At 48.8% G+C, this 12,190-nt stretch overlaps 1 protein-coding gene across 4 annotated transcripts in view; it reads right to left on the minus strand.

Annotated features, from left to right (window-relative positions):
- uvssa (UV-stimulated scaffold protein A) overlaps positions 1–12,190 on the minus strand; it is a 310,226-nt gene that overhangs the window by 22,787 nt on the left and 275,249 nt on the right. For 3 of the 4 annotated variants that reach the window (XM_059965596.1, XM_059965597.1, XM_059965598.1), the window contains exon 14: positions 3,114–3,258. The exons of the other annotated variant lie outside the window; for it this stretch is intronic. In XM_059965596.1, coding sequence (XP_059821579.1) covers positions 3,114–3,258 — 145 coding nt within the window. The remainder of the gene's footprint in view (positions 1–3,113; positions 3,259–12,190) is intronic. 4 annotated transcript variants of the gene reach the window in all.

Here is a 12,190-nt window from a genome sequence, read left to right on the forward strand (position 1 = left end):
GTCTTGATATAAAGTCAAGGCTTTGTTAACGTTTGCTCTGGCTGCGACCCGAGTCACGGACCAACGGCGCCGGCTACCGCGCTTGCTCTTGATCTAATAAGATGCCTTGGTGAGAGGCGTTGGTGGCCAGCCGGCATGAGAACACTACAGAAAATGTGTTTCCTGTTATGTTTTTCCCGGGAGCCCGCCTTCGCCTGCGACGTCTGCTCGCAGCCCTTCACCACCACGCCCAGGCACAGCAGCCACCGGTGCTGCCTCTTCGAGCCCAGGCCCTGCTGCTCCATCCCCGGTGACCCTGTCACAGCCACCGGCGCTGCCACTTCAAGCCCAGGCCCTGCTGCTCCATCCCCGGTGACCCTGTCACAGCCACCGGCACTGCCACTTCGAGCCCAGGCCCTGCTGCTCCATCCCCAGTGTCCCTGTCACAGCCACCGGCACTGCCACTTCGAGCCCAGGCCCTGCTGCTCCATCCCCGGTGACCCTGTCACAGCCACCGGCGCTGCCACTTCGAGCCCAGGCCCTGCTGCTCCATCCTCGGTGTCCCTGTCACAGCCACCAGCGCTGCCACTTCAAGCCCAGGCCCTGCTGCTCCATCCCCGGTGACCCTGTCACAGCCACCAGCGCTGCCACTTCAAGCCCAGGCCCTGCTGCTCCATCCTCGGTGTCCCTGTCACAGCCACCGGCGCTGCCACTTCGAGCCCAGGCCCTGCTGCTCCATCCTCGGTGTCCCTGTCACAGCCACCGGCGCTGCCACTTCGAGCCCAGGCCCTGCTGCTCCATCCCCGGTGACCCTGTCACAGCCACCGGCGCTGCCTCTTCGAGCCCAGGCCCTGCTGCTCCATCCTCGGTGTCCCTGTCACAGCCACCGGCGCTGCCACTTCGAGCCCAGGCCCTGCTGCTCCATCCCCGGTGACCCTGTCACAGCCACCGGCGCTGCCTCTTCGAGCCCAGGCCCTGCTGCTCCATCCTCGGTGTCCCTGTCACAGCCACCAGCGCTGCCACTTCGAGCCCAGGCCCTGCTGCTCCATCCCCGGTGACCCTGTCACAGCTGCCGGCCGCCGCAACAGTCGGCCCAGAGCCCGGCGCGGCCAAACGCCCCAGGACCCGCTGACCCAGCTGGTAGGACTTGGTAAAGGTTCCTTGCTTGGGGTTACGAGCGATGGCCAACAGGAGACTGGTGGGGAAGGCGGAAGAGCTACGACCTTGGAAGACAATGGGTGTTTTGCAAGCAGATGATCTACCAAGAAGAGAGGTGGTGATCTCTTTAAGCTCACCCGGCAGAAGGCAAACCACTGCTGCAACCTGTCAAGTAGATGATTTCCCAATATGTCAGTCTCAATAAAGGATCAAAACACCGATGCTAACAGAGCCACGAATAACAGTAGTGGAGTCGCATCCGGCAGTGGTAGGAATGAGGCTACCGGGGCCGGTATCAAGTGAAAACCTCATGTCAGAATAGCTACGTGGAATATTAGATCTCTTCTTACACAAGGTAAACTAGAAAATGTGGTTATGGAAATAAAAAGACTGAAGATAAACATACTCGGACTATGTGAAACGAAATGGACAGAGGGGGGATGGCTCAAAAGGGGTGACAGAGACCAACTGATCCATTCAGGAGGAAGTGAACATAAATACGGAGTTGGAATCTTGGTGGACAAGGAAACGGCAAGAACTATCAAAGGCAGTGTATCCGTTAACGAAAGAGAGATGATGATTAAAATCTTGGCTAAACCATTTGACATTAACATCATACAGGTCTATATGCCAACCATGGACTATGACAATGGCAAAGTCAATATGGTCTACAGAGAAGTTGAAAAGCTAATGAAAAAGACTAAAAACAACAAAGTAACTTTGATTCTTGGTGATTTTAATGCCAAAGTTGGCTGCGCAAGAGAAGTTTTGACTGTAAGACCCTTCAGGCTTGGGGAAAGAAACGACTGCGGAGAAAGAATCGTTGAATTTTTGCAAAGGCTAACAAACTAATGATTGCAAACACCTGGTGTAGTATGCCAAAACGGAGACCATACACGTGGACCAGTCCTGATGGTTCAGTAAAAATCCAAATCGAATAATTTTAATACCCAATCAGTTCAGGAATGGAGTGAAGCAGGTAAAAACATACCCTGGTGCTGACTGTTATAGAGATCACAACTATTGGACATGAGTGTGCATTTGAAGAAGCTGAGAAAGGCCAAACCATCAAACAAAATAGACTTTGATTTGCTCACTATGGATGAAACAAAAAAGATCAAATATTTGGTCGAAACGGAGAATATACCTTCAGTTTTAGATGATGAGGGTAGCAACAAGGCAGTGCAGAACATCTGGGAAGAGCTTAAAACAACAGTGACAGAAGTTGCGGAAAAGACTTTGGGTTTTCAGAAAAAAAGCAAAAGACATAACCCTTGGTTCAGCAATGAGCTGAGACAGTTAACTGAAGAAAGAAGAAAGGTAAAACATTGTGATAATGAATGATACAAAGCCCTACACCGTTTGATGCAAAGAAAATGCAAGGAAGCGAAGGAGAATTGCATGAATGAACAGTGCGAAAAAATCGAGCTGTGTGAACGAAGTCATGATTATAGAGGACTTCACCAAAAGAAAAGGATGTGACGAAATTAAGGAGGACCATGCCATCAGCTGGGTGTATTGAAGACGGTAGTGGTAACCCAAGCTATGAAAAAGAAGAGATCATGGACAGGTGGGTTGTGTACATCTCAGAGTTATTTGAAGATAGCAGGATTGAAGATTTACCAGAAATAAATCAAATAACTAATCAACCTAAAATATTGATGTCAGTGATGGAAAGTAAGATACAGAGATTAAAAGTGGCCAGTGAGTGAGTGGGCCAGTGAAGGAGTGGAGATTTAAGGCTTTGACTCGAGAGGTTCTGGCAGTTGGACCATGCAATCAAGTCAATCAAGATTTGAATAGCTCAGCAGAAAGCCGTTGATTAGACAATCAAGATTTGAATAGCTCAGCAGAAAGCCATTGATTAGACAATCAAGATTTGAATAGATCAGACTCAGCAGAAAGCAGCTGATTGGGCAATCGAGGTCAGGTGATCAAGCAGTTTGAAAAGCTCAAACAAATAAATAGAGGGTTACCTCAAGCAGAGCAGCCTGTGGAAAGCAGCCAGTGAGTGAGTGGACCAGTGAAGGAGTGGATATTTGAGGCTTTGACTCGAGACGCTTCGAAGAGAAGAGGCGGAGGACGAGCTTCACTCCAAGTGAGGTAAGGCCAGGTAAGTTCCTTTCAAAGGAGAAAGTTTCAAAAGTTGAGGCAAGTATTGGGTAGGTCATGGCAGCTGAGATCGGCCCCGTGGTTTGTTCATCCTGCAGCATGTGGGAAATCAGGGATATTTCCAGTCTCCCTGACGACTATGTGTGTAGGAAGTGTGTCCAACTGCAGCTTCCGGCAGACCGCATTGAGCGTCTGGAGCTGCGATTGGATTTATACTGGAGCATCCGCGATGCTGAGAAAGTTGTGAATAGCACATTCAGTGAGTTGGCCACACCACAGGTAAAGGCTACACAGGCAGAAAGGGAAGGGGTGGCCACTAGACAGCGTAGCAGTAGGCAGGTAGTGCAGGAGTCCCCTGAGGTCATCTCCCTCCTAAACAGATATACTGTTTTGGATACTGTTGGGGGAGATGTCTCAGGGGAAGGCAGCAGCAGCCGAGTTCATTGCACCATGGGTGGCTCTGTGGCACAGGAGGGAAGGAAAAGGAGTGGGAGAGCTATAGTGATAGGGGATTTGATTGTAAGGGGAATAGATAGGCATTTCTGTGGCTGCAAACGAGACTCCAGGATGGTATGTTGCCTCCATGGTGCAAGGGTCAAGGATGTCTCTGAGCGGATGCAGGACATTCTGGAATGGGAGGGTGAACAGCCAGTGGTCGTGGTGCACATAGGTACCAACGATATAGGTAAAAAATGGGATGAGGTCCTAAAAGGTGAATTTAGGGAGTTAGGAGATAAACTAAAAAGTAGGACCACAAAGGTAATAATCTCTGGATTACTACCAGTGCCACGTGCTAATCAGAGTAGAAATAGGAGGATATTTCAGCTGAATAAGTGGCTTGAAAAATGGTGCAATTGGGAGGGATTCAAATTTCTGGGGCATTGGAACCAGTTCTGGGGGAGGTGGGACCAGTATAAACAGGACAGTCTACACCTGGGCTGGACTGGAACCAATGTCCTAGGGGGAGCGTTTGATACCGCCATTCAGGAGGTTTTAAATTAATGTGGCAGGGGGGATGGGAACATGTGCAGAGAGACAGGGGTGTAAAATGAGGGTAGAAGCAAAAAGTAGTAAGGTGAAAAGTAAAAGTGGCAGGCAGGCAAATCCAGGGCAAAAAGCAAAAAGGGCCAGTTTTCAACATAATTGTATAAGGGCTAAGAATGTTGTAAAAACAAGGCTTTGTGTGTCAATGCAAGGAGCAGTCGTAACAAGGTGGATGAATTGAATGTGCAGACAGTTATTAATGAATATGATATAGTTGGGATCACAGAGACATGGCTCCAGGGTGACCAAGGATGGGAGCTCAATATCCAGGGATATTCAATTTTCAGGAGGGATAGACAGGAAAGAAAAGGAGGTGGGGTAGCATTGCTGGTTAGAGAGGAGATTAACGCAGTAGAAAGGAAGGACGTTAGCCTGGAGGATGCGGAATCGATATGGGTAGAGCTGCATAACACTAAGGGGCAGAAAACGCTGGTGGGAGTTGTGTACAGGCCACCTAACAGTGGTAATGAGGTTGGGGATGGTATTAAATAGGAAATTAGAAATGCGTGCAATAAAGGAACAGTAGTTATAATGGGTGACTTCAATCTACATATAGACTGGGTGAACCAAATTGGTAAGGGTGCTGAGGAAGATGATTTCTTGGAATGTATGTGATGCACCATCAATAACTCACTCTGAGATGTAAAGGCGAGATATCAGCTTTTATTGACTGGAAGAAGGAACCAGCAGTGAGTGACCACCATACTACATCCTGGAGACTGAGAGGCCGGGCCCAGGCTCTGATCGTCTTTATACAGGGGTCTGTGGGAGGAGCCACAGGAGCAGTCAGCAGGGGTGGTGTCCAGACAGGCACACGTAGTTCACCACATTCACCCCCCCCCCCTTTGTTTAAAAAGAGTCCCCATGTGGCGAAGTTTCTTACAGGTCAAGTCTATCAGGTGGTCGAATCTGTCGCTGCGATCTACGTAGCACCGGCTGTGATTGCACAGATGCCGGCGGTGGTGGTGATTGCACAGGAGACGGAGGTTGTGCTGGTTCCAGCCCACTAGACGCCAGTGATCCCTCACGCTTGTGCGAGGCGGCTGGTATATATGCATACGAAACGCCCGGTATATGAGTGTCGTGAGGAGTCTGTGCAGGGCCTGGTGAGTGCAATATCACCTCGGGTACAGGGTTCATAGTTACCGGAGAATGTTCAGGGTAGTGGTCTGCTGCACCTGCAGGCGCCAGGTCGCAGACCGAGACCGTGTCCTCCCGCCCATCAGGTAAGACCACGTAGGCATACTGGGGGTTCGCATGTAGAAGGTGAATCAGCTCTTGCTTTTGAACTCTGGCTTGCATGCTTCCAATCATACTTGGAGGAGGTTCGTGCGACTGACCCTGCCGTTATGCACAGAATTCTCCTCTCGAGGGTCACCCCAAAAGTTTATTCAATTATCAGAGACCTGCCGACCTACGATGGGGCACTGGACGCCCTCAAAAGACAGTACCTGCGGCCGGTGAACACTGTCTACACAAGACATCGCTTAGCTACCCGGCGACAGCAGCCTGGAGCAACGTCCGAACTTGTGACTGCAAGACACTCACGGCAGAACAGCATGCGGAGCTGCTAGTACGAGACGCCTTTGTGACGGGACTGAGGTCAGTGTACGTGCTCCAGCGGCTGCTGGAAAAAGCCGATCTTACCTTACGCTCGGCGATCGAGAAGGCCAACACTCTAGAAGCTGCTCTGCACAACGCTGATGCTGTCCAGCCGCGTGATTCCCCGCCAGTTCCATGGACGTCTCAGACCCCGCCACCGCCGGTTCCCGCGAGCGAATTCGCCAACGCCACTGCCAGTCGCGATTCCACAAGCTCCCCGAACTCGAACACGGCTGCGGCCCATCAGAAGCCTGTGCTGTGTTATTTCTGTGGAGTCGGTAAGAATCCCCGAAAACGCTGCCGGGCACGAGAAGTGATCTGCTCCAGCTGCAGAAAGCGGGGCCATTTCGCCATGGTCTGTAAGTCTAAACTACGAGTGGAGTGCAGCGCTGCGGTTGAGACATGGGGGCCACCATCTTGCATGCCCGGATGTGGGCGGCCATCTTAGTCGGCGTCAGCATGCCCCGCCCCGACCCTCCGATGCTTACCGGGTACCCCGATGGCTCAACTCTGGCCACTGTAACCCTCGACCAAAGCGCCCCACACCAGCTTGCAAGGTCAATGATGGACATCCTGGTGGAGGGGCACAGGACTAGATGCCTGTTTGATACGGGCAGCACTGAGAGTTTTATTCACCCGGACACAGTGCAATGCTGCGGACTTGCAACACGTCCGGTATGTTGGAGGATCAATTTGGCTTCTGGGTCGCATTCCACAGACATCCGGGCGGGTTGTGTAGCGACATTGGTGGTGCAAGGCACAGAATATCGGGACTTTGCGCTACTGGTCATGCCTAAACTGTGCGCACCTGTGCTATTGGGGCTGGACTTCCAGAGCCATCTCGAAAGTGTGACTATGGTATATGACGGGCCCCTCCCACCAGTCACTGTCCGGAATCCTCAGTTCTTTGGAACTTCATCACTACTGACCACACACACACACGGGCCCACATGTCCCATCCAGAACCATGCCGACAGCTGCGCTACCGACACCACTTGCAGTCTCTCCACGCTCAAGGTACCTCCCCCACCGCTGTTCGCCAACCTGACCCCTGACTGTAAACCTGTAGCAACTAAAAGCAGGAGGTACAGTGCGGGGGACAGGGCCTTCTTCCAGTCAATAAAATTGATGCACCATCAATAACTCACTCTGAGACGTAAAGGCGAGATATCGGCTTTTATTGACTAGAAGAAGGAACCAGCAGTGACTGACCACCATACGACATCCTGGAGACTTGAGAGGCCGGGCCCAGGCTCTGATCGCCTTTATACAGGGGTCTGTGGGAGGAGCCACAGGAACAGTCAGCAGGGGGCGTGTCCAGACAGGCACACGTAGTTCACCACAGTATGCAGGATGGTTTTCTGAACCAACATGTCGAGGAACCAACTAGAGAGCAGGCCATTCTAGACTGGGTATTGAGCAATGAGGAAGGGTTAGTTAGCAATCTTGTCGTGCGAGGCCCCTTGGGTAAGAGTGACCATAATACGGTGGAATTCTTCATTAAGATGGAGAGTGACATCGTTAATTCAGAAACAAAGGTTCTGAACTTAAAGAAGGGTAACTTTGAAGGTATGAGATGTGAATTAGCTAAGATAGACTGGCAAATGATACTTAAAGGGTTGACGGTGGATATGCAATGGGAAGCATTTAAAGATTGCATGGATGAACTACAACAATTGTTCATCCCAGTTTGGCAAAAGAATAAACCAGGGAAGGTAGTGCACCCATGGCTGACAAGGGAAATTAGGGATAGTATCAAGTCCAAAGAAGAAACATATAAATTAGCAAAAAAACACGGCACACCTGAGGACTGGGAGAAATTCAGAGACCAGCAGAGGAGGACAAAGGGCTTAATTAAGAAAGGGAAAAAAGATTATGAGAGAAAGCTGGCAGGGAACATAAAAACTGACTGTAAAAGCTTTTATAGATACGTGAAAAGAAGAAGATTGGTCAAGACAAATGTAGGTCCCTTACAGTCAGAAACAGGTGAATTGATCATAGGGAACAAAGATATGGCAGACCAATTGAATAACTACTATGGTTCTGTCTTCACTAAGGAGGACATAAATAATCTTCCGGAAATAGTAAGGGACCGAGGGTCTAGTGAGATGGAGGACTGAGGGAAATACATGTTAGTAGGGAAGTGGTGTTAGGTAAATTGAAGGGATAAAAGGCAGATAAATCCCCAGGGCCAGATGGTCTGCATCCCAGAGTGCTTAAGGAAGTAGCCCAAGAAATAGTGGATGCATTAGTGATAATTTTTCAAAACTCCTTAGATTCTAGGTTAGTTCCTGAGGATTAGAGGGTGGCTAATGTAACCCCACTTTTTAAAAAAGGAGGGAGAGAGAAACCGGGGAATTATAGACCGGTTAGTCTGACATCGGTGGTGGGGAAAATGCTAGATTTGGTTATCAAAGATTTGATAACAGCACATTTGGAAAGAGGTGAAATCATCGGACAAAGTCAACATGGATTTGTGAAAGGCAAATCATGTCTGACGAATCTTATAGAATATTTTGAAGATGTAACTAGTAGAGTGGATAGGGGAGAGTCAGTGGATGTGGTATATTTAGATTTTCAAAAGGCTTTTGACAAGGTCCCACACAGGAGATTAGTGTGCTAACTTAAAGCACACGGTATTGGGGGTATAGTATTGATGCGGATAGAGAATTGGTTGGCAGACAGGAAGCAAAGATTGGGAGTAAACAGGACCTTTTCAGAATGGCAGGCAGTGACTAGTGGGGTACTGCAAGGCTCAGTGCTGGGACCCCAGTTGTTTACAATATATATTAATGATTTAGATAAGGGAATTAAATGCAGCATCTCCAAGTTTGTGGATGACACAAAGCTGGGCGGCGGTGTTAGCTGTGAGGAGGATGCTAAGAGGATGCAGGGTGACTTGGATAGGTTAGGTGAGTGGGCAAATTCATGGCAATGCAATTTAATGTGGATAAATGTGAGGTTATCCACTTTGGTTGCAAGAACAGGAAAACAGATTATTATCTGAATGGTGGCCGATTAGGAAAAGGAGAGATGCAATGAGACCTGGGTGTCATTGTACACCAGTCATTGAAGGTGGGCATGCAGGTACAGCAGGCGGTGAAAAAGGCAAATGGTATGTTGGCATTCATAGCAAAAGGATTGGAGTACAGGAGCAGGGAGGTTCTACTGCAGTTGTACAAGGCCTCGGTGAGACCGCACCTAGAATATTGTGTGCAGTTTTGGTCCCCTAATCTGAGGAAAGACATTCTTGCCATAGAGGGAGTACAGAGAAGGTTCACCCGATTGATTCCTGGGATGGCAGGACTTTCATATGAAGAAAGACTGGATCGACTAGGCTTATACTCACTGGAATTTAGAAGATTGAGGGGGGATCTTACTGAAACGTATAAAATTCTAAAGGGATTGGACAGGCTAGATTCAGGAAGATTGTTTCCGATGTTGGGGAAGTCCAGAACGAGGGGTCACAGTTTAAGGATAAAGGGGAAGCCATTTAGGATCGAGATGAGGAAAAACCTCTTCACACAGAGAGTGGTCAATCTGTGGAATTCTCTGCCACAGGAAACAGTTGAGGCCGGTTCATTGGCTATATTTAAGAGGAAGTTAGATATGGCCCTTGTGGCTAAAGGGATCAGGGGGTACGGAGAGAAAGCAGGTACAGGGTTCTGAGTTGGATGATCAGCCATTATCATACTGAATGGCGGTGCAGGCTTGAAGGGCCAAATGGCCTACTCCTGCACCTATTTTCTATGTTTCTAAAGTCAGACAGGCGGCCTGTGAAGGTAAGATTTCCACTGAAATTCTGAAATCACTTGGTCCAAAGTGAAAAACGAACCATTTACTGATATTAAACAACATTTATATGACAGGAATTCTTCCGGAGGACTTCGTCAAATCAGCATTTATCGCCTTACCAAAAAAGCCAAGGACAATAAAATGTAATGAACTCAGGACGATAAACATAATGTCTCATTGCGTTAAGCTACTGTTGAAAATAGTGTTCGGCAGAATGAAAGGTACAATCAGCGATGAAATTGGGGAAACACAGTTTGGTTTTCGTAAAGGCTCAGGAACAAGGGAAGGAATATGTGCAATGGGAAACATCATGGAGAGATGCAGTGAAGCACAAAAGACCATCTATTTATCCTTTATTTACTATTAAAAGGCTTTTAATAAAGTAAGACACGAGAAAGTAATAGAGGTGCTGAACAAGTAAGATCTGGGATGGGAGAATGTGCAGATAATAAAGAACTTGTATTGGAATCAGAAAGTGGCGGTCAGGGTAGAAAATGACCTTTCACCATGGGCATGTATTAAAAGAGGCATAAGGCAAGGCTGTGTTGGATCGCCGGATTTGTTCTACCTCTATGGAGAGTCAAAGCAAGAGGCTGGGAGTGGAAGACTGAAGGCATCGTGGAGAGAAGGTCGTCTTTCAATAACAGCTCGGGGAAAAGAGGCTAGACTACGCAGGCCCGTGACAGAGTGCGCCAAGGTTTAACAGAAAGACCGCCATATACAGCGGCCATCGTTGGAGTGGCCTGAGTCGGAGTGGGACGGTTTTGGCTCAATCAGGCTTCAGCGAGAAACAGGCAGAGGCGAGGGTAGGTTCCAGTAAGTTTCTGTTTTCTTATTTTTCGTTCAGACTAGAGAATATGTCAGGCAGGATGTTGGAATGCTCCTCCTGCAGGATGTGGGAAGTCAGGGACACCTCTGATACCTGCAAGAAGTGCTGCAGCTCCTAACAGACCGCATTAGGGAAATGAAGCAGGAGCTGGGTGACCTCCGGATCATTCAGGAGACTGAACAGTTTATAGATAGTAGCTTCCAGGAGGTAGTTACACCTAAGGAACAGGGCACAGGTAATTGGGTTACCGTCAGGCGTGGGAAGGGGAAAGGGCAGGAACTGCAGGGTTCCCCTGTGGCCATTCCCCTCAATAACAAGTATACCAATTTGGATACTGTTGGGGGGGATGGCTTACCTGGGACAAGCTGCGGCAGCCAGATCTCTGTCACTGAGTCTGGTTCTGCAGTGCAGAAGGGAGGGAGGAACAAGAGGAGAGTGACAGGGGACTCCATAGTCAGGGGTACAGATAGGAGATTCTGTGGTCAGAGACAGAGACTCCGGATGGTTTGTTGCCTCCCAGGTGCCAGGGTCAGTCAGGGATGTCTCTGATTGCATGCACAGCATTCTGAGGTGAGAGGGTGACCAGCCAGATGTCATGGTACATATCGGTACCAATGACATAGGTAGAAAGAGTCAGGAGGTCCTGAAGAGAGTACAGACAGCTCGGTAGGAAGTTGAAAAACAGGACCTTAAGGGTAGTAATCTCCGGATTGCTGCCTGTGCCACATGCCAGTGAGGGTTAGAGTAGGATGCTCTGGCAGATGAACACATGGCTGAGAAACTGGTGTAGGGGGCATGGTTTCAGATCTCTAGATCATTGAGACCTCTTCTGGGGCAGGTGGGACCTATACAAGAGAGATGGGTTACACCTGAACTACAAAGGGACCAATATACTTGCAGGGAGGTTTGCTAGTGTTATTGGGGAGGGTTTAAACTAGATTTGCAGGGCGAACCAGAGTGCCAGAGAAGATAGTGGAACGGGGGTAAAAATAAATGATGTTAGTAGTTCATGCAAAGTCACAAATAGTAAGGTTGTGTGCAGTGGTAATAATCTTCTGAGGTGTGTATATTTCAATGCGAGGAGTATTGTGGGAAAGGCAGACGAGCTGAGGGTCTGGATTGACACATGGAATTATGACATCATAGCCATTACTGAAACTTGGCTACAGGAGGGGCAGGACTGGCAGCTCAATGTTCCAGGGTTCCGATGTTTCAGACATGATAGAGGCAGAGGGATGAAGTGGGTGGGGGGGGGGTGGCTTTGCTAGCCAGGGAAAATATTACAGCAGTGCTTCGGCAGGACAGATTAGAGGGCTTGTCTACTGAGGCCACATGGGTGGAGCTGAGAAACAGGAAGGGTATGACCACATTAATAGGGTTGTATTATAGACCACCCGATAGTCAGTGAGAATTGGAGGAGCAAATCTGCAGAGAGATAACAGACAACTGCTGGAGACAGTAAGTTGTGATTGTAGGGGATTTTAATTTTCCACACATTGATTGGGACTCCGATACTGTTAAAGGCCTAGATGGGTTAGAGTTTGTAAAATGTGTTCAGGAAAGTTTTCTAAATCAATATATAGATGTACCAACTAGGGAGGATGCAATATTAGATCACCTATTAGGAAATGAGTTAGGGCAGGTGACGGAAGTGTGTGTAGGGGAACACTT

The sequence above is a fragment of the Hypanus sabinus genome, chromosome 3 (genome assembly GCF_030144855.1).
Source record: "Hypanus sabinus isolate sHypSab1 chromosome 3, sHypSab1.hap1, whole genome shotgun sequence".
Taxonomy (NCBI): Eukaryota; Metazoa; Chordata; class Chondrichthyes; order Myliobatiformes; family Dasyatidae; genus Hypanus; species Hypanus sabinus.